The sequence below is a fragment of the Trachypithecus francoisi genome, unplaced genomic scaffold (genome assembly GCF_009764315.1).
Source record: "Trachypithecus francoisi isolate TF-2019V2 unplaced genomic scaffold, Tfra_2.0 Lachesis_group11, whole genome shotgun sequence".
NCBI lineage: Eukaryota > Metazoa > Chordata > Mammalia > Primates > Cercopithecidae > Trachypithecus > Trachypithecus francoisi.
Window position 1 is genome coordinate 55,537,932 of NW_022681456.1, and position 23,636 is coordinate 55,561,567.

The window sequence follows — 23,636 nt, forward strand, 5'->3', positions numbered from 1 at the left end:
AGTAGCTGGCACTACAGGCGCCTGCCACCACGTCCGGCTAATTTTTTGTATCTCTAGTAGAGATGGAGTTTCACCGTGTTAGCCAAGATGGTCTCGATCTCCTGACCTCATGATCCGTCCACCTCGGCCTCCCAAAGTGCTGGTATTACAGGCATGAGCCACCGAGGCTGGCCAAGAATTTATTTTCTTATTGCTTATTGCCAAATAGTCCTCATCTGGTAGTCATCAATTTAAGAAAATATTTGGTTGATTGTATGTATAACTGCATTGGAAAACAATACCGTTGTGAAATTTGGAATAAAAGCAAAGCAGAAAAATTGTGAAAGACATTCTAAACGTTCATATTTAAGAAAAGCAAGTTTGTTACTGGTATATGAGAAAGAAGGCAGGAGCCTCTTAAGATATAAAGAGAACTACTGAGTATTTCCAAAACTTTAGGGAATCTGTCTGTGGCTTAGAGTTGTTCTGACATCACTTCAAAATTTACTAAGTTTTTTTCTTTGACACAGGCACGAAACTTCTTCTTCGTACAAGTACTGGCTCTCTAAACAATGTAAAACAGGAAAAGTATACCCAGAGGTTACTGGAGATAAGTATCTCATATTTGGAAGGCACTGTGCTTGATAATTCTGATATTAACTGAATTAACACACAGAACAACCCTCTGATAAAGCCAGTTATTGACTGGCGTAAAAGGAAGCATAGGACTAAGAATCACATATTTAAAATGTAATGGAAAAGGAAAAAAATATGAATCTGCAAAGTGCACAATCTATTGGAAAAAAAAGAAGAAAGGATGGAAAGAAGAAAAAAGTGAAAAAGGGAGATGGAGAGGATCTGCCTATTTTTCAAGAACATTCCTTCAGCCTGCAGTGACCATTAGTACCATTTCAGTCTGATTAGTGACAACAGCCAGTAGGTACACTGTAGGACATTCAAGACTTAAAATGTTTATGTTTAAGGTGGCAAGATTGGGGTAAGTCACTCTATTCTTGGCTCACAGTATGAATGTACTATTGTTTAAATTAATGAAGTATTAAACAAATTTGCAAGGGCATCATTTTAGTATATGTATCTACAGGGTTAGAAGGATATTTTATTTGCTTTTTGGCTTTGTATAATTCTTACCTAAATGATTGCAGAGATGTCCAAGTGAAGTGTACTTCTACAATTTCAATACATAATACTTTGCTCTATCAAGATGAAACATTAATGAGGATTAGGATAGATTTTAAAGGGAATAGTTTGCATTTACGAACACTTTTGATAGCTTCTCCATCAGAAATTACACCCAACTGCTTAAGAGTGTTCAGTTAAGTTCATAACTATGACAGATCTGGTTTTAGATGTCGTAGTTGAATAGAAGGAAAAATATGACACAGTCTCTGATTTCAAGAGTAGCCGGTAGGGCGGATGTCTGAAGAAGGAGAAAAGTTGATATGTAAAATAGAACAAGAGAAACTATACAATAGAAAACAAGACGAATTGATGGGTGCTGATGAGTTGATGGGTGCAGCACACCAACATGGCACAAGTATACATATGTAACAAACCTGCACGTTATGCACATGTACCCTAGAACTTAAAGTATAATAAAAATAAAAAAATAAAAAATAAAATAAAAAAATAGAAAACAAATGTAACACAGACAAAGAGAACTTTTCAAATGGAACACAAATTGGTAAAGATCTTCTAGTGGTAGTTTTCCTTTCCATCTGCTTTGAGCAAATAACCCAATCACTACCCTTCAATTATTTTATGAACAAACAATGGAAGAATAAAAGGCCTGTAAGATCCATTTGAAGCCAAGAGGCACACAAGAATTTCTAAATAGAAGAGAAATCGATGTGGCAATGTATCAGGAAAAAGAGGGCTACCAACTTTGTCTTAAATTGCATTTGCATAGCCAAGCCACTAATCTTTTACTAAGATTATATATTTATTTGTAGTAACTTGAGGAAAACAGCATCCGATATAAATGTGGACTGGGTTTTTATGATATTATTAAATACTATTATTCTGAGACAGGGTCTCACTCTGTCTCCCAGGCTGAAGTATGCAGTGCCACGATCACAGCTCACTGTAGCCTCTAACTCCTGGGCAAGGGATCCTCTTGCCCCAGTGTCCTGAGTGCTGCTGGTATTACAGGCATGATCCAATGTGTCTGGCTGGACTAGGTTTTTAAATAACCCCAAGTCACTCTCTACCTTTGCATCTATAGCTAGACATTAACTAGTGAGTTTATTATACTGTTTTAGACATGAAGAGCTGTCTTATGCAATCTAACTTTGACTTATTTTGTAGAATCTGGATATATATAACTAGGAACAATAGGTGAAGATTCAGGAAAATTTTATTTGATCTCTTAAAGAAAGAATTCCAAAAGTGTTATTTCTAGATTTTAGTAGTTTCTGTCATTGGTGGGTTTAAAGAAGAAGCTAGAGATGTCATAAAATTTTACATAAGAGATGAAGGGTTGAACCAAATGTGGTCTCTTCTGACTGTGAGATTCTATGCTTCCAAAAGAATAGAAGACAGGAGTTTATTCTGAGAAGGTTGAAGGGTGAGCACGAAGATGGGAAAGGATTCAAGGTAGAGGAAGGCTTGAGTACAAAAGCATAGAAACTGTTTGTATGCAAAAGTGTTTAACAATCACTGTATGCAAAAGGATCCATCTAATTTAGAGAACATTAGATGGATATTAGAAGTGACAGGTTGACATTAATGTCCCTGCATGTAACCCTTGTGTCAAGGTGAAAAATGAATCTGAGAAATTGTTATCAGTCATGGGGGCATGATAATGAGTCTCACCAGGTTATGAGATGGCTCACAAGAACTATGACTTCTTCTGTTTCTCTTCTATTTAGAAATTCTTGTGTGTCTCCTGGCTTTGAATGGATCTTAGAGGCCTTTTTACTCTTTCATTTTTTATTCATAAAAAAACTGAAGGGTAGTGGTTGGGTTATTTGACCAAATGAAGTTTCATCCAAAGACTTTTTGATTTATGTAAGTTATATTTTGTTATTCTTTCTTGAATGGGAATGGTTTGTACTAGGGCTAGCACACTGGGAATGACACACAAACGATAGTTTACTGTGGCAGTAGCTCACAGTAGTCTACTAAATATGACATATTGTAGTGATCGTAATTTTCTACTATATGTTGTGATTTTTTACAGTAATATTTTTAAAAATTTTATATATTAACACATTTTAATTGGTAGAAAGAATAAAGGAAACATGAATACTGCAACTTTTGAACATTAATAATAATCTTGTATCTTACTGATTATTCAGAAAAGACAATGGTCAAATGAAAAAAGTGTGATGGTAAAAGACAACGAGAGGACATATTCAAGGTAATTACATATATATATAATTTAATAATAAAGTAACTTTAATTTATGATTGCATTTTAAGAGTACTTATTTTCTTGCCCAATAAAGAGGTTCACGTGAACTGTAAATACAATGAAAACTCTTTAAATATTACATTTTTGAAATTAACCCTTTTTTCCACTCTGAAACAATACAGCAGAAAGGTCTCAAAATGCCTCATTTGAAGCCATATGTGCTTCTAAGATCTGGGGAGGTACATGAGAGTGAGTTGACACGGATAGGAATATCTTCTTTTATACCTCCCAATGGGTGAAAATGTTGAGATATAAGGGAGTCAACAGAGTAAGATCAATTTCAAATCTACTGCAATTGTCTACAGTTAAAAAAGCTTCAGCAAGGACAATGTCCCTGAAAATGAGAGACAGATGTAGGAGATATTCTGAAGATAAAATCACAGTATCCTGTCTACTGAAAATGTACAACATGAAGAGCACAGTTTCAAGTAAGACTATTGATTACACAGATTTTGCACTAGAGTAGAGAGAAGGATGATACGTGAAATTATAAGACAAATAGAAGAAAAGAACTCAAGAAAAGACTTTGATATGAGGTGGCTATATGGTCTAGCACATTGATGGGATTTTAGTTTTATAACTGAAAAAGGTCTCAGACAGGAAGTGAAATGTTGATTTGAGGCATCAGAAGTAAAGTTGTGAATGAGAACATAGAAAAAGGATTTAGGATAAAAAAATGTCTAAAGGAAAAACAACTTGGTAAACACATAAATGTAAGGAGGAGAGGGAGGATGAATTGTATTGCCCAAGGTTTGCACCTAATACCTGGAACAATTATTAATATAGTCCCATTCACTCTCAAAAGTGACCTTGTGTCTACAACAAATGATACAGCTTTGTTAAGATAAGCAACCCCAGGAGAAAGAATTGTAGTTGGAAAAGTATGAAGAGAATCAAGAGGACAGTGTCACTTAAGTCATGGCCTGTCTGATACAGTTGAGATATCTCTGATATAAACCACACTAGATTAAGGGGGCAAACCCACATCCTAGAAAGGTAAACTTGACCTTTCAGACTGGGTTTCTATAGCAATGAAATAGAAGGGATGTATTTGATCAGTGGTTTTCTAATTCATCAGAATATTAAAGCTCTACAGAGAGCTTTGTTATCAGTAAAAGTATAATTCACATTTCATTTATTAATTGTGTTTTAACTGTGAAAACTATGTAATAAAATACATTCCCAAGTGTGCTATAGAATCACTCATTTTTTAACACATTGTGACCATGGACATGTTGGCTTCAGTTGCCATGTTAACTTTAATGTATGCAAATCTTAGAATAAACTTATCTTTGCACAAATATTTGACATTTGTGGTAAATAAGACTTCGATAAAAATCTCATAGTTTTGTGCTAGTCTTTTAAAAATACAATCTGTGAATGTCTTTCACAAAATTCTGTGGTTACTGTTACTCAATTAAATGTAGACAAAACTCAGGCATATCTGATGAATGCTACTCTATGATAGTGTGAAACATGCTTTCCAATAAAATAATGATTTGGCAGAATCTATCAAGTCTTACACACGTCTCCATCTTTATATACACTATATCCGTCATTCTTTACAATATGACCTACGTATTATGTATCCATTCAAGAGATAACAAAATTAGTTTAAATGACTTCACCAATGTCAGACATAGTAAGTGGTGCGTCTTTTTGCTCCTAAAGAATAATGAAGGTGGATCTAATCAGAATAATAATGGTGAGGAAAAATAGAATAAGGAGTCAACTAACCAAATTAATGTCAATGAATGAAAAGAATTGATAGGAGACATGAAGTACTTAGCAAGCTTATAGCATTTTAGATGATTTGGGTGTGTTTTAGATGTTGTATAAAACTATTTTGTCTCATATTCCTATGACCTACACAAACATTTTAAATTCATTTTTTGAAGTTAAGGTGTTAGGCTTTTTACTTTTTAAAAAAATCAGCTGCAACTCAAAGTAAATAAAATCTATACATTCTTTGGCATTATAGGCAAAGACTCTTATCACTATTATATTGTTAGGAAACAAAAGCTTGGTGTTTGATATGAAATCATTAGCTTATATGAAACCATGACCAAAATAATTGTTTTCAATTGCTAAAAGCCCTACTCAATACAGTGGGAAGGGTTGCAATAGAAAAGACAAAGCCTTGAGTCTTGTCCTGGCTGAAAGCTGGAAAGTCCAACTAATTGAAAAATGTGAATATTCTATAGGTACATGATTAGAATTTTTTTTCCAGTGAAAAGAGAAAAAGTAATGAGGCCCTTGGAACCCTCGGCTTGGGAGAAGGGAAGAAGAAGGAGACACTTGAGGACCCAAGGTGCTCTCTGTGGAGATGTGGTCCATGGGTGCAGGAGCCCTTGGAGGCTGCTGCCTTGGCACTGCTGCTGGCCAACACAGATGTATTTTTGTCCAAGCCTTGGAAAGAGGTGCTGGAGTACCTGGAGAATATAGACCTGAAAACACTGGAGAAGTAACCAATGACTTTCAAAGCAAAGGAGCTATGGCGGGGAAGAATGGAATTGTGATTGTGGTTGTACCAGGCTGTTTTCTCTGGCAAGAGGGGGCTGCAGACCTGTCGTTCCTCAACCCAAGTTGGACGAGCTGGGTGTCCCCCTCTATGCAGTTGTTAATGAGCAGGTCAGGACTGACATAAAGTTTTTCCAAACTTGTTTCAAAAGAGAAATCCTCCTAGATGACAATAAAAAGTTCTATGGTCTACAAAGACAGAAAAGATGATGCTTATGGGATTTAGCCCTCTGGGAACATGGTACAACTACTTCCAGCCTAGAACTGAGGCTTCCCTGGAAACCTGGAAACCCAAAGCTTCATCCTCAGGGGAGTTTTTGTGGTGGGATCAGAAAAGCAGGGAATTCCCGAACATGGAGAAAAAGAATATGGAGACAAAGTAAACTCACTTTCTGTTCTGGAAGCTGCTAGGAAGATCAAACCAGAGACTTTGGCCTCAGAAAAAAAAAAATGATTGCATGAAACTGCCCAACTCAGAGAAACTATGGGCATTCATTCACCTGTGTTCATGGAATGTGTTGTCCCCATTTGTGTCCCTAAGGAGTTAGAAACCTGCATTTATCTTATTCTCAGTATGACTTACTAACATATTTTAATATTATACTCTGTTTAGGCCCAGTAAGGCAAAATAGTCCCAAAACAAGACTGGCAAAAAGCTAAGAAAGCAGTGAAGTTTATTCAGCTGAAACCTGGAAAATACAAGGCTCAAAACTGACTGTTGTGCCTCATTACAAATGTGTATGGTGTTTGAGTTGTTATTTGAAATTATGTTCATTTTCAGGTCTTCAAAAATCTAACAAAACTTGAAGGTTAGAGAATATAAGGTTTTGGCTTGTGTGTTTTCTATTACTAATTTTTTATATAATGTCAAAGTAGTACTTTCATGATGCAATTGATGTACTCTGGGATAGTTTGACAAAGGTAAATTATAAAGATCAAAACTCATCTTTATGTACAAGTTTTTCTGATAAACTAATGATAAAAATATTTACCATGAAAATAATGAGAACACTTTGTATGTGACTTTACAGAAGATAAACCGATTTTTAAAGTCATTGAATCTATTAAATGGTATCTGGCATATTGAGCTTTCTTTAATTATTTTGTTACTCAGAGTGTTTTTAATGACATTTTATGCATATTATTTTATACTGTATATAAATGATGCTAAATACAAAGTAACCCAATGACTATGTTGGTAATTTGTTTTTCATTGTATCTCTCTGAAAACGTTCAGAGTATTGTCTTAACAGAAATTCTTGTATGCATTTTAAGGAGTTTTAATTTTAACAATGTTAAAAGAAGTTAGCTTGGAGTCATGGAATTACATATCTTTTTCTTCCTAATTGTTTCTATTTTCTACAAAAGACTACTAATTTTGTTTTAAGGATGTTTTAATATTTCAAGCAAATAAATAAGGAGATGCTTTCCTGTTTTTTAAGAGGATTCTAAAATGGAATGGAAAGGTCCCTGAGCATAAAGTCAGATGTTCTGGAACTGATTACTGCCTCAAATCCTTAGTAATGGTAAGACTTTTTCAAGTCAAGTGACCTTTCTGAGCCCTGAGCCTAGACTAGAAAATAACCACAGTATTAACCTATGTTAAGCATTTGTCATGAGCAATAAACAGTATAATGTTTGGAAATTATTCTGTGAAGAGTAAACAATGACACAAATGAAAGGTACTGTTAAAGTGCCTTTATCCCTCCCTTTAAATGAAAACGTGTTGTGTTTTCATTTAAAGGGAGGGATAAAGGGAGAGATTCCTGGGTTTCCGTGAGAGTGGGTGGTGAAAGAAAACAAAATCAATATTTTAGAATATTTTACCCAAGTTAGAAAAGTGGTATTTTCCAGCTGCAGAAGATGACATGGCAGAAGGCGAAACCAGAGGTGACTGGTTGCCAGTGTCCTGAAGCCCTCCAGTAGAATGAGAACGCAACCACTCTTTGCCCTCTTCTTGGTTGGCCTGCCGAGATGATGGGGTATATCTGCAAAACAGCACAGCTATGACACTTAAGCACATCTACAAGGGCAAGGCAATGCCAAGACAGGAGAACAATTGAGAGGAGGTTACTATTCAGAATGAACAACAATTTCAAACAGATTGAATCTAATTATAATTGCTCAGTTCTTCCAGATGATCTTACACCATCTGTTTGAATCACATAGGAAAAAAATAAAATAAAGGGATTTGAGGAGAAAATTATGCTTCTATCAGCTATGCGGTTGGAAATCATAAGCAATGAGCAGACAGCCAAGTTAATTGAGAACTCAAAAGCACAGGGCTAGAAAGGATGTAAAGAGGGTGAAAACGTGGACTACAAATGGAGGACAGTGGTGGGCCAGGGCCAAGAGAAATGAAGTGATGGTCACAGAAGGTATAGGGAAATGGAATACATATTGTCAGCTTTTTTTTTTTGTTGTTGTTGTTTAAGGAAAAACAGTTCTTTTGTTAAACTGCCACTTGACATCATGCCTAGATTACAAAAATAGGGAGGGAGATGTGCTCGCTTTACTGGATAATAAATTTCTGGAACAAAATATTAAAATGGAATAATTGCCAGCTATTTGCTATTGCTGAATAATTGGAAAGAAAAAATAATAATGGAGGAAGACTTAGTTTTGCCATTATTCGCTGTTTCACCAAACTAAGTATATTTTCTTTTGTAAGTAAATTCTTAGCACCAAAGTAGCCAACTTTTCATATGCATACAGTGTTATACCTCTATTAGTAGTTCATTCTATATCCCTTCCTCAGATAAAAGTACACAGTAAAAGATGACCATAAGTTAAATTTTTATTTTACTTTTTATTATGGATGGAATAATTATTTTGAGATTATTAAATGATATTAGATTAATTCATATTTAAGTTGATCTCAGAGCAGCACCCCTGAAAAATAGAAATTAAAACAATTTTGAGATTTTATCAAACGGATTTTATAAAAATCATGCTTTAATTACAGTGTTTGTCCTGTGATGATGAAAATATGTTTTCTTTGATTCAGATTGTAGCATCCTTCAACCTTTAAACATTAACTGCCCACATCTGTAGACTCTATGGGTTTTGAAGATTTGCAAGCATATGCCTCCAATAGGCAAAAGTTAGAAGAGTTAATTTTAATTTAATTTGTTGAAGTGAGTTCTGCATTCTACCAAAAGTTGCTGCCCCCAAAAAGCAATGCCTGGGACAAGTTTTTTTATTTTATTTTATTTTTTAGCATTATTTCTTCAAAATAGTGATATTCACATTGGAATTTATTTAATTTGAGTGACAGTCTCAACCTCTACTAGTATCTCTACCTAAGGGGCTATCTCAACAACTGTTTGGGCCAGAGAAACCATCAAAATTAAAAGTGATTTCATCCTCAGTGTCATGTGCTACACTGCAAACAAACAAAGAGGAAGAGAGACAGCACACAAAGTTTACACAACAACAGAGAGAGGCAGCAATTGTGCTGAGAGAAATATATACCTTAGTCCCTTTTTGGGTAGTGTATTTCTGTCAAGCTGCATGCTGTTAAAACAAAGAAAATCCCTAAGGACATAATGTAAACAAAACTTCCAAATTACACATCCAACAAAAATGGTTCTCTGAACTACAAAAAATAATTGTTTGGTAACACACATATAATGCTTAACTAATTGAAAAAGGCCAACTAAAGGTGACAAGATGTCTATTCCCATTACACATGTTGAGTTCCTTTCTAAGGCAGTACCAGTCAATGATAGTTTACTGACAGGATTACTAGAAAATAGATTAAATCATGTTAGCATAATTTTCCTCTGAATTCTATTGATTAAATACTATCTTAGTTTTTCCTTCCCTATGCAACTGACTAGATTTTTGCTATGATATCACATGCAGAATGAGATAGATCTGCTCTGGCTAAGTTAGAGTGACAACTTCCAATGGACAGAGATGGTATAAAACATCGTTTAATACTTATATTTTGTCTTCAAATTATTTTTAATAAAAAGGCATGTCTATTTCCCATTTACACATGTGAAGAAAGATATATGAGTCTTTGCTTAAAACTTAGTTGTTTCTAGTATCATTTATTTAAATATTTTAATGAAATTAAGCGATACCATCTTTTAGAAATCATAAATTAGGTATTTAAAAGGCTGTACATTTTATCATCTCTATTTTAAGGAATTCACAATTGGTAACAAGAAGAAATGAAAAGGTACATCTAGAGAAAATGAGAAATGGCCTCTCTAAAAATACAGGAAGAGGATATCAACAACTAAGTGGGACAAGTCTAGGGATTTCTTTTATAATCTCTGGCATGTAGATAAGCAAAGTGTAAAATTAATTTAAAATGCAGAATTATAGCTTTCTTCCTTTAGGACCTTGAATGATCAAGATTAAATACACAGGGTATGCATAATGGGGATGATATAACATGAATGTAAAAAGACTGACTTGAAATTTAATCACTCAAACCAAAGCTAAAATGTTTTCTTCTATGTGTACTCCATTATTAGCACTGCAAACAAAAGCATCCAAAGGCTTTATACAACTTTACTGGTAATGTCCATGTAAGGTAATTGTTAATATTATGTAGAGACCAGTTACAGTATACATGTTGACTACAGAAGTTTTCTTAGTACTGTGGATAAACAAACAAAAGAAATCATATTGAACAAATATGAGAAATCTCCAATATGAACCACACGTGCTACATTTATGTGGTCATAAGTCATTTTAAGGATTACCTCTTTCCATGTGTACAAGTTAAAGTTTAATGCCACAAAGAATATTAAAAGTTGGTATTCTTCTGACAAACTCATCCAGTTGTGTAAAAATTATATATTTATATGATGAAGAGCAATTTAATGAAAAAAATAGAACAAATACATTTAAAGTTACCAAAATAATTTAAATCTTTATTTAGAAGTATGTTTGAATCTATATATTAATGATTTTATAACATAGACAATTTCTGCAAACCCCCAAAGGTTGCAAACTCATATGCCAGCAAGGGCCAGATAGGGCATGAAAATGAATGTGGTGGGGATTTTAGTCAACAGTCTGAAGCAGACAGTCACTGTCTGCCTAGAGCCAATAGTTTCTGGGCAGAAATGTCAAGGCAGCGTTGCCAGATCTGACATTTAAAGACAAACCCGGAATTTGCAAAGTTGGTTACTACAAATTATTTTTAAAATTTAGTTGAGTCAGACACACGAAACAAAGCCCAAAACAAATATAGACCAGTTATGGCTCAAAGGCCACCAATGACCTAGAGCAGCTGCAGAGAGAAAACTGTTAAAAAGTGTATTTTATTATTTTATTTAATTTAACAAAGAAGAATTTAAACAAAAATGAAAATCTATAGGAAAAGCTGCCGATTTAAATATGAGTATCAAAGGAATCATCTAAAATTTTAGACAAACAGGTAAATCATGAACTTATATACATCTTTATTATAGATCGCTAATTAACTTGCCTTAAAATATTTACATTAATACATTTTCTCTTGGGGGTAGCTCTTTGGTTTTCTTAGCACTTCTGACATTCTACTGATTAATTAATCACAATGAAGCCAGTATCACCCCCAAGATCTACTTTTCTCTTCAATAGGTCATAAACTTTCTTAAATATACTTGAAAGGATTAGAGCAATTTGCTATTGCTTACAGTTCTGTTGTCAATAAAACAAAAAGCCCAGTGTCTTATATCAAAATTTATTTTAATCTAGTAATTTACTGTAAGGCACTAATTAATATTAATATTATATACTATAGCTATGTAGTTAACATGCATTTTTTACAGCTTAACATTCATGAATGCATTTTATTAAGGCTCAAAGGCCAAACATATTTATCCAAAATTAAAGTTTATTTCAGAAAAAGTGTTTATTTGATTGTTTTAATGTTAGAATATTCCCATTTTAAAAATTGGCCTATTTAGGGCTGGGTGCCGTGGCTCACACCTGTAATCCCAGCACTTTGGGAGGCCAAGTCGGGTAGATCACTTGAAGTCACGAGTTTGAGACCAGCCTGGCCAACATGGTGAAACCTCATCTCTACAAAAAATACAAAAATTAGCCCAGCATGGTGGTCTGCTCCTATAATCCCAGCTACTCAGGTGACTGAGGCATGAGAATTGCTTGAACTCGGGAAGCAGAGAATGCAGTGAGCCGAGATGGCACCATTGCCCTTCAGCCTGGGTGACAGAGCAAGACTCCATTTCAAAATAAATAAATAACATAACATAACATAGCATAAATCAAATTGGCCTATTTCAAAGATTGAACATGTACAATAAATAAATCTGCCTAAAAAGAATAAGAAATTATATATTTTCTAGTGTATTTCTACAGTGAAAATTTTATTGACTTCAGTTAAAATATAGATTAGAGTAAAACATTAAAACTGCATTTTGGTTATAGCTATGTAACTAACCAATCTTATCATCTAGTTTTGATTTGAGAGTTACTTGGTTATAAATAGTTACTTGACTGTATTTCTGAATCTGGGATTAATGTCTAAATGCTGAAGAAATAGGTTGATGGCTAAATGGCCAACTTGTTGCAGATTATCTTTATAATTAAAAAATAACCAGTATTGTGGAAGGTAGTTGTGGTCAATAAATGATAACCTATTTGCAGTATGCTTGGTTTGGTTATCAACTTGACATTTAGAATTCTTACATATGAGCATATAATCTAGGATGCATTCATTAAAACTATAGGTTGTTAATGTATTTTAACATAATTTATTCATTAGAAGCTTTATAAATGACATGTGAAGATGCCCATTTACCTTAGAAATGCTGAAACTAGAATCAAAGATTTTATAGGAAGCCCGACCTTTTTAGGTGGAAAAATGAACCCTTACTGGTTTTTACGTATGCTGTCTATAACAGCATATAACAGCAAAACCATAGGGAAATGGTTACATTTTAGTTGCTGTCACTCAGCTGTTTGTCTTGGCCCAGTTTTTTTTCTTTATGAGGAAAAATGTATTTTGTAATCAGCAGCCCACCATAGCAAGCACCAATATTTTAGTTAGTGCTAAAATTATGTTATCATTGGAAAGCCCCATTTGCATGGCTGTCCCTGTCTCATTGTTAGGCAAGTAGGAAGAGGGATAGAAGCAACGTTTTGCTCTGGGTTTTGTATTTTACAAAGTCAAGAGAAAATGGGGAATTTCAAATTGGGACATCCTAGATTAAGGGGAAATTAGTGTAATGCAGAGAGTGTCTAGTTAAGGGCTTTAATTGATGTTTCAAAATATTGTTCTGGGAGTAAGGCTGAAGGTCTAGAAAACAAATGCCAACATCAATATCAGAGTTAAAAAATAAAAATAAAAATAAAACAATAAAAAAAAGAGGAAGATATATCAGGTATTTTCCGTGACCAGTATTTCTTTCCACATGTGGCCAAGACCATCTTTAAAGCTTTACTTGTGTCAAGAAACAAATAGCATTGCATTTATCAGGGAAAAAGAAGTGGTTTTAGGACATCTTCCTGGTGGTAAGAGTCAGTTATCAGTATAACCAAGAAAGGATCACTTTGAGGAAAAAATTTAGAGTGATTTGCTCAAAAGGGATGCTTCATGATAAGCATATTAGGTAAGAAATGCCTTGTTACATCCTCCACTTTAAGTGTGTACATATATATATATGGCCAATGAGAAACACTTTGTAATATGATTACTTTTTAAGCGGTCTATTAAAAATGGCACTGGCACTATAATTTTCTCTAATAACTCATGTCTGACAATTGATTTTTTTTTAACCAGGTCAACTAGGATTTCCCAGCAACCCATCTGCTATTTTTTTTATAGAAGTACAAATGGAACAAATTTAACATATTGCTCTGCGCATAACTGTAGAATAATTTCAATTTGGTCTTTGAAAATGCTTAAGTCATCATAAGGAGCTAGTGTTGTTCTGAAGCTTAAGCCAAATCATTAAAATGTCTTCAGGAGACCTCATTCAATATCTAAATACATGCCTTGAATTTTATTCATATTGCCTACTGGGTATAAATGTATGCATTCATATTAACAAAATTATCCACTCACCCTACCTTTAATGATTTTATTCCTCTGTAAATTTGGTAATAAGAGCAAATGAAAGGCCCAGTTTCATCAGTCTTACATCCTTTTGCACAGGGGCACTCACAGTGAAATCAGGGAATTTAATGGGGTTGGGGGTAGGCATAGTGCAGGGAAGAGGGGGAAGATGTTATCAATGCCTCCAGGAAAGCTCACCTTTCTGAGAGAGTAGATCTCACACTACCCGTTCTCATGAGCAGGCTCTGGACCTCGTGAGTGCCTGTGGTCAGTCCAGACAAGGAGCCATGATGGCTGAGGGGGAGGTCAATGGACTCAGAGCTCGTGTGGAGGCTAGTCATGGACTGGTAGCTTGGAGTGTCCTTGCTGCCTGCAGAGGAACTGCTCATATTGGCAGCCCACACGAGACCACCTGATGTGAAAGAGTGAACCGATGCTGGGCTGGAGGCCAACGAGTGACTTAAGCTTATAACATCTGTAGTTAAGTCTGAGGGTTTATTGAAGAGAGGGCTGCTGCTGCCGCTTAGCCCACCAGCACTGCCCATGCTGCCCGTACCGGACGATGGTGACTCCAGACTGCCTTGCCGCGCTAATGTGGTACTAGGGCTGGGCATTACTGAGGAAGATTTCACACCCTCAGTATTAGGTACAGAGGCAGATTTGCCACCTGCCTTGGCACCAAACAACCTAAAAGAAAAACAAATAACAACTTCAGTTGTTCCAAGAAGCTAATATCCACATTTAATATTTAGGGCTACAGTACACAGAGCCAAGTGTGCTTTGGTGTACTGAACTACAAAGCACTTCCTGTCTCTATGTTAATGAACTTTTATAAGCTTGGACTTCCTTATCAAGTGCGGAAAATCTCTCATATAAGGGTAGGTCAGTACTGGGCTGCTACTAGGGAAAGAGGGGAAGTGGGTAGAACAAAAGTAAGTCAAACATGAAAACCCCTGGTTTTCATAATTTAAGTGATCATGAGACTTTCACTCAAATTCAGTAGTTTGACCATACTTGCTGTTACCTATTTACAGAACCATTATAATGAAACAACTTCTACGCATTCGATAGACGACACTTAAATGAGTTGTTCTTTTGTTTTTTTATTTTTACATTTTTAAACAGTTTATTCAAAATCTAGAAGGAATGCTTAAGGCAAGTTTAGGAGTTGTGTTGAGTACCTGGTGGCCTGAGTGACTGTCAGGGAGCAGGTGGTTGGAAACAATATTGACATTGTCGGCAACAAGTCAGTTTGTCTGGATTTTCCCCAGCAGAGGCCAAAGGGTTTTATGTCAGTTGCCAGTGCTATTCAAATACAATTTTTTTTAAATAGTGATTTTAAACAGAGCTGGTGCTGATAGATTTTGGAGTTCAGTTTAGAAAACATTTTAGTTTTGTAAATGAAGCAGATGGTAGAATCAAATTCATGTAAATATGGAAATACAATGATATGAAGTAATGGCATAATGATTACTAATTAAGTTGCAATGAATTCCATATTTCCTACAGCGAAATATTTTATGACGAATATGAGAAATTGTTTCATAGGTAATGGGCCACAGGAGGGCACTATTGGCTTTTACTTAAGAAATAGAACTATTTAGTCTACCTATAAGCCATAATTCATTCTTCCCAATGAGAATCCGTTTTTTGAAAAGACAGTTCTGCAGCATTAATATTTCTACTGATGAATAAAACCTTTAGGTATCTGAAATTGCTTTATCGTAGAAATAAATGTTTCAAAATCCTTCATTTCTAAGATATCAAAGTTCTGGGTTGAGTCAACAGAATAAAAACAAACATTAAAAATATTGAACCCATAATTAACTATAAACCACACTCTACCATTTTGCAGATGAGAACACAGACCCAGAGAGGTTTAGATATTTGCCCCCAATTTTTAACTGTATTTATTTTCCTACCACTTAAAAACACATGGGTATTTAAAAACAGTGATATCTTAGAGCAGAACTTCACATATTTAAAACCAAAAACAATCCAGGAACAGAAACCAAGTCATGATCCTTACCAGAGTCATGTCAAAGAAAGCAGATGAAGAGTTAGAAAGCTTAGCCCACTCTTCAGTTGTGATACTGTACCAAATATTGGAATAGTTTCAAATTCTGTCATCTCTTGATTGTCTTTAATGTGTCAAGCTATGATACTGTATAAATCTGTCCAATGTAATCCGTTACAAGGAAAACAACTTCATCTACATTTATGATCACCAACTCATTAAGAGCCAGCAAGAAAATGACACTGGAAATGAATGCCAACAGTCATAAAAACCTATTTGGTTTTAATTTTTAATGTGAAAAGGAGGAACGGAAATCTATAGAAATTTTACAAGCTACTACTTTGCCTTATCACTACATTTAGATATTACCATCAGTTTTTAAGTCTCTTAGATGTTGTTTGTGTTGCTAATATTATAATGACAGTGAAATTTTGAAGTTTGACTGTTTCTCACAATGAGAACTATTTTTTTTGTTAACTGTTTATATAAGCTTCATAGAACTCACTGTGTACTTTAAAGAATTCTAAGATATATATGTACCTTATACATATTTAGAATATATATTTATATATATACACACACACACATTTATATGTAATACATTTGTCTAACACATACTTATCCTTTATATTTTTCCAGCATCATTTTATACATCCTTACCTTCGAAATGTGGGTGAGGCAATATCTGGATACTTGGATCCTGGCTGCCTGAGACCTTGTGCACCACAGGCGCTGGCAGAAGTGGGGCTGGATTTGGGGGAACCTGACAAAGAAACACTTTCTGAATCTGAGACTGCTACTTTTTCCTTTTCCTTGTCTGTTTGGTTGACGGTGACAGGACTTGAGCGCCCTGACCCAATTTTAGTTGGTTCTCTCAGTTTTGAGGTGGTGGCCCCAGCAGACTTGCTGCTGACGTTGGAATCAATACTGCTGGTACTGGATCTGTGGCCACCTCGGCCAGGAATGCCACTGGTGCTGGACTTTGAAGGGCGGGGCAAGCTGCGATATTGTAAGGTGGTCTTTGAGCTAACATGTAGCACAACATCATCCTGATTCTGTGAACCGTCCAAACTGGTTTTTCTCCCTGCATTTGACTTCCCGCCAATGGCAGCAGATTTTGGAATTTTACCCAGTGTTGCAGAGCCACTTGTTATGGTTGCTCCACTGCTAGTGATCATGGCAGATGACCCTACTCCACTTGGTTTCTTAAAGCCAAAGGAACTGGTGGCAGTTGATCTTCCAATGCCTGAGGGGGGCTTTTTCCCTTCATCTCCACTGCTTTTTCCTGCATCTGAAGGAGACCTTTGTAGAGATGATCCTTTTAGGGAAGCTTTTCCTTTCTCAGACGCTTTGGCATCATCGGTTTTCCCTAATTAATGAGAAATACAAATATGTGTGCCTGTACAGTTCGATATCACCACACTTGATGAAACAATGTGTAAAATGTGAATGCTTCTTTACATTACTTCCCTTCCTAAATGTATTGCCTTAGATCAATACTCTAACATATTGAGAGGACTGAGTGCATAGCTGCAAAAATTTGGCTGTTAGAAGAAACATTATGATAGAAGAGATAAAATGAAAACATATGTTTTGCTATTTGTTAATGTCTTTTATTTTGCAACTCTCTTTAAAAGGACAACACTTAATCCTATCAAGCTAATTACTAGAAAAAGAATTCATCTGAATATCTGTGAGATGATCACATTTGGAGAACCCTGTTAATTAGTGCTTCAGGTGGCACTATTTCTAATTAGGCACTATTTTAAAAACAGGGCGAGAGTCTTTTTTAAAAAGTATGGTACAATTTTGAAGAATTATTTTATTCTCTTCTTTCGTGAAGTCTAATACACAGACAATGCTTCAAATCTCCAGCATTCCAACTGATTAGTGTCATTGCTTTTTCCTCTCAGAGTCTGCAGTGAAATTCAGTGGCATACTTAGGGTAAAAGTTCCAAACTTTGATTAATGTCAAAGATGTCAATGTCTCAGAACAACAATGACAGAACTTCATTGTTGCTTTAGCAACCTAATCTTATTTTCCCATGACCAGAAATAACTCTGGAAAAGTAAGGCATACAGCACCCCTAGTTTGTGAGGGGGCTCTCCAGAGAATGCCTAGATACAGGCCCTACTTGGGCTTCTATGACGAGTTTGTGAAATGTAGATAAAAAATCTATTTAACTATTCGACTCCATGTTTAATATGGATAAGCATTTGATATTTTAGAAATGCTATTGTTAGAGAAAACAAAGACTGAATGGAAACAATAAAGTAAAGCACTTTTGCATAACAGCTGCCAAACGACAAGCCTACCAGGAGTTTTGAGCGCACTTGTTCCAGCTTTCTGCCTAGATTGTGCCCCTCCTTGGGCAGACATGCCTCTTCTCCAGGAACCTGTCTGTGAAACAGACAGGGAAGCTTTCTGCCCTGCCTTCTCGGGGTCTTCAGGAAGTCCAGAGGACACAGTCTTCCACTTGCCACCAGCATCCCCATGGCTGTCAAAATCTTCTTCTGGTTTTTTCAGTTCCTCAGGACTATCCCAGGTCTCGTCTGCGGTGGAGCGTTTCTCCGAATCTGTCTTCAGCTATAAAGACAAATATTACAGAAAAACTTTATGTAGAAAAATTTATAAAGTATGAATTAAGGCAATGAAATGCACTTTCAGATAACTGGAAAAATCCAGAGATTCTATTTTGATCTATCTTCACTTAAATTTTATTAATTTTAGCCACATAATTTCCACTTGCAGATATTAGAGAATGTCAGAATAAATATGTGCAGAAAACACCAATTAAACGCTACAGAAAGGTAGAAATTTTCTATATCAAATGTAGTAAGAAGTAGTAAGACGAGCTAGAACTTAATGATGTAATGTCCATTTTTGATTTATCATTCACAAGAGATCCAGTGATGTATTTCAGTGATCATACAAAATTAATCAAGAACTATCTAAAATTAGACTATGAAAATACTTGTTGGATTTTTTTTTTTTTTTTTTTTGAGACGGAGTCTCGCTCTGTCGCCCAGGCTGGAGTGCAGTGGCCGGATCTCAGCTCACTGCAAGCTCCGCCTCCCGGGTCTACGCCATTCTCCTGCCTCAGCCTCCTGAGTAGCTGGGACTACAGGCGCCCGCCACCTCGCCCGGCTAGTTTTTTGTATTTTTTAGTAGAGACGGGGTTTCACCGTGTTAGCCAGGATGGTCTCGATCTTCTGACCTCGTGATCCACCCGTCTCAGCCTCCCAAAGTGCTGGGATTACAGGCTTGAGCCACCACGCCCGGCCTACTTGTTGGATTTTTAAACAAATATATCGGCCGGACGCGGTGGCTCAAGCCTGTAATCCCAGCACTTTGGGAGGCCAAGACGGGCGGATCACGAGGTCAGGAGATCGAGACCATCCTGGCTAACACAGTGAAACCCCGTCTCTACTAAAAAATACAAAAAAAAAAAAAAAAACTAGCCGGGCGAGGTGGCGGGCGCCTGTAGTCCCAGCTACTCAGGAGGCTGAGGTAGGAGAATGGCGTAAACCCAGGAGGCGGAGCTTGCAGTGAGCTGAGATCCGGCCACTGCACTCCCGCCCGGGGGACAGAGCGAGACTCCGTCTCACAAAAGAAAAACAAATATAACAATATTATAAGGAGAGATATGGCAACATAAATCTTTCTGAATTAGATTGTAATCAATTGAATATATATTATATTAGTATTGATATGTTACTATATTATATTAATATAGAATTATATATATATTTTTTTTTTTTTTTAATTTTTTATTATACTTTAAGTTCTAGGGTACATGTGCATAACGTTTATATCATGTATAACTCCCCATGCAATCCCTCCCTCCTCCCCCCTCCCCATGATAGGCCCCAGTGTGTGATGTTCCCCTTCCCGAGTCCAAGTGATCTCATTGTTCAGTTCCCACCTATGAGTGAGAACATGCGGTGTTTGGTTTCTCTTCTTGTGATAGTTTGCTAAGAATGATGGTTTCCAGCTGCATCCATGTCCCTACAAAGGACGCAAACTCATCCTTTTTGATGGCTGCATAGTATTCCATGGTGTATATGTGCCACATTTTCTTAATCCAGTCTGTCACAGATGGACATTTGGGTTGATTCCAAGTCTTTGCTATTGTGAATAGTGCCGCAATAAACATACGTGTGCATGTGTCTTTGTAGTAGAGTAATTTATAATCCTTTGGGTATATACCCAGTAGTGGGATGGCTGGGTCATATGGTACATCTAGTTCTAGATCCTTGAGGAATCGCCATACTGTTTTCCATAATGGTTGAACTAGTTTACAATCCCACCAACAGTGTAAAAGTGTTCCTATTTCTCCACATCCTCTCCAACATCTATTGTTTCCTGACTTCTTAATGATTGCCATTCTAACTGGTGTGAGATGGTATCTCATTGTGGTTTTGATTTGCATTTCTCGGATGGCGAGTGATGACGAGCATTTTTTCATGTGTCTGTTGGCTGTATGGATGTCTTCTTTTGAGAAATGTCTGTTCATATCCTTTCCCCACTTTTTGATGGGGTTGTTTGTTTTTTTCTTGTATATTTGTTTGAGTTCTTTGTAGATTCTGGATATTAGCCCTTTGTCAGATGAGTAGGTTGCAAAAATTTTCTCCCATTCTGTAGGTTGCCTGTTCACTCTGATGGTAGTTTCTTTTGCTGTGCAAAAGCTCTTTAGTTTAATGAGATCCCATTTGTCAATTTTTGCTTTTGCTGCCGTTGCTTTTGGTGTTTTAGACATGAAGTCCTTGCCCATGCCTATGTCCTGAATGGTACTACCTAGATTTTCTTCTAGGGTTTTTATGGTATTAGGTCTAACATTTAAGTCTCTAATCCATCTTGAATTAATTTTCGTATAAGGGGTAAGGAAAGGATCCAGTTTCAGCTTTCTACTTGTGGCTAGCCAATTTTCCCAGCACCATTTATTAAATAGGGAATCCTTTCCCCATTTCTTGTTTTTGTCAGGTTTGTCAAAGATCAGATGGCTGTAGATGTGTGGTATTATTTCTGAGGACTCTGTTCTGTTCCACTGGTCTATTTCTCTGTTGTGGTACCAGTACCATGCTGTTTTGGTTACTGTAGCCTTGTAGTATAGTTTGAAGTCAGGTAGCGTGACGCCTCCAGCTTTGTCCTTTTGACCTAGGATTGTCTTGGCAATGCGGGCTCTTTTTTGGTTCCATATGAACTTTAAAGCAGTTTTTTCCAATTCTGTGAAGAAACTCATTGGTAGCTTGATGGGGATGGCATTGAATCTATAAATAACCTTGGGCAGTATGGCCATTTTCACGATATTGATTCTTCCTATCCATGAGCATGGTATGTTCTTCCATTTGTTTGTGTCCTCTTTGATTTCACTGAGCAGTGGTTTGTAGTTCTCCTTGAAGAGGTCCTTTACATCCCTTGTAAGCTGGATTCCTAGGTATTTTATTCTCTTTGAAGCAATTGTGAATGGAAGTTCATTCCTGACTTGGCTCTCTGCTTGTCTGTTACTGGTGTATAAGAATGCTTGTGATTTTTGCACATTAATTTTGTATCCTGAGACTTTGCTGAAGTTGCTTATCAGCTTAAGGAGATTTTGGGCTGAGACGATGGGTTTTTCTAAATATACAATCATGTCATCTGCAAACAGGGACAATTTGACTTCTTCTTTTCCTAACTGGATACCCTTGATTTCTTTCTCTTGCCTGATTGCCCTAGCCAGAACTTCCAACACTATGTTGAATAGGAGTGGTGAGAGAGGGCATCCCTGTCTTGTGCCAGTTTTCAAAGGGAATTTTTCCAGTTTTTGCCCATTCAGTATGATATTAGCTGTGGGTTTGTCGTAAATAGCTCTTATTATTTTGAGGTATGTTCCATCAATACCGAATTTATTGAGCGTTTTTAGCATAAAGGGTTGTTGAATTTTGTCAAAAGCCTTTTCTGCAACTATTGAGATAATCATGTGGTTCTTGTCTTTGGTTCTGTTTATATGCTGGATTACATTTATTGATTTGCGAATGTTGAACCAGCCTTGCATGCCAGGGATGAAGCCCACTTGATCATGGTGGATAAGCTTTTTGATGTGCTGCTGAATCCGGTTTGCCAGTATTTTATTGAGAATTTTTGCATCGATGTTCATCAGGGATATTGGTCTAAAATTCTCTTTTTTTGTTGTGTCTCTGCCAGGCTTTGGTATCAGGATGATGTTGGCCTCATAAAATGAGTTAGGGAGGATTCCCTCTTTTTCTATTGATTGGAATAGTTTCAGAAGGAATGGTACCAGCTCCTCCTTGTACCTCTGGTAGAATTCAGCTGTGAATCCATCTGGTCCTGGACTTTTTTTCGTGGGTAGGCTATTAATTGTTGCCTCAATTTCAGAGCCTGTTATTGGTCTATTCAGGGATTCAACTTCTTCCTGGTTCAGTCTTGGGAGAGTGTAAGTGTCCAGGAAATTATCCATTTCTTCTAGATTTTCTAGTCGATTTGCGTAGAGGCATTTATAGTATTCTCTGATGGTTGTTTGTATTTCTGTGGGGTCGGTGGTGATATCCCCTTTATCATTTTTTATTGCGTCTATTTGATTCCTCTCTCTTTTCTTCTTTATTAGTCTTGCTAGCGGTCTGTCAATTTTGTTGATCTTTTCAAAAAACCAACTCCTGGATTCATTGATTTTTTGGAGGGTTTTTTGTGACTCTATCTCCTTCAGTTCTGCTCTGATCTTAGTTATTTCTTGCCTTCTGCTAGCTTTTGAATGTGTTTGCTCTTGCCTCTCTAGTTCTTTTAATTGTGATGTTAAGTGTCAATTTTAGATCTTTCCTGCTTTCTCTTGTGGGCATTTAGTGCTATAAATTTCCTCTACACACTGCTTTAAATGTGTCCCAGAGATTCTGGTATGTTGTATCTTTGTTCTCATTGGTTTCAAAGAACATCTTTATTTCTGCTTTCATTTCGTTATGTACCCAGTAGTCATTCAGGAGCAGGTTATTCAGTTTCCATGTAGATGAGCGGTTTTGATTGAGTTTCTTAGTCCTGAGTTCTAGTTTGATTGCACTGTGGTCTGAGAGACAGTTTGTTATAATTTCTGTTCTTGTACATTTGCTGAGGAGTGCTTTACTTCCAATTATGTGGTCAATTTTGGAATAAGTGTGATGTGGTGCTGAGAAGAATGTATATTCTGTTGATTTGGGGTGGAGAGTTCTATAGATGTCTATTAGGTCCGCTTGGTGCAGAGATGAGTTCAATTCCTGGATATCCTTGTTAACTTTCTGTCTCGTTGATCTGTCTAATGTTGACAGTGGAGTGTTGAAATCTCCCATTATTATTGTATGGGAGTCTAAGTCTCTTTGTAGGTCTCTAAGGACTTGCTTTATGAATCTGGGTGCTCCTGTATTGGGTGCATATATATTTAGGAGAGTTAGCTCTTCCTGTTGAATTGATCCCTTTACCATGATGTAATGGCCTTCTTTGTCTCTTTTGATCTTTGATGGTTAAAGTCTGTTTTATCAGAGACTAGGATTGCAACCCCTGCTTTTTTTTGTTCTCCATTTGCTTGGTAGATCTTTCTCCATCCCTTTATTTTGAGCCTATGTATGTCTCTGCATGTGAGATGGGTCTCCTGAATACAGCAGACTGATGGGTCTTGACTCTTTATCCAGTTTGCCAGT

The 23,636-nt window shown here is 36.3% G+C and overlaps 1 protein-coding gene and 1 pseudogene across 9 annotated transcripts in view; one reads left to right on the forward strand and one right to left on the reverse strand.

Annotated features, from left to right (window-relative positions):
• The window catches only part of NAV3 (neuron navigator 3), a 931,619-nt gene that overhangs the window by 81,686 nt on the left and 826,297 nt on the right, over window positions 1-23,636 (reverse strand). For 5 of the 9 annotated variants that reach the window (XM_033221189.1, XM_033221185.1, XM_033221184.1 and 2 more), the window contains 5 exons: window positions 18,291-18,561; window positions 16,635-17,343; window positions 14,156-14,644; window positions 9,406-9,447; window positions 7,759-7,919 (listed from right to left, as the gene is read on the reverse strand). In XM_033221189.1, coding sequence (XP_033077080.1) covers window positions 7,759-7,919; window positions 9,406-9,447; window positions 14,156-14,644; window positions 16,635-17,343; window positions 18,291-18,561 — 1,672 coding nt within the window. The remainder of the gene's footprint in view (window positions 1-7,758; window positions 7,920-9,405; window positions 9,448-14,155; window positions 14,645-16,634; window positions 17,344-18,290; window positions 18,562-23,636) is intronic. The other 4 variants (XM_033221188.1, XM_033221186.1, XM_033221190.1 and 1 more) reach the window with 3 other exon arrangements.
• On the forward strand, window positions 3,740-6,385 carry LOC117090753 (annotated as a pseudogene).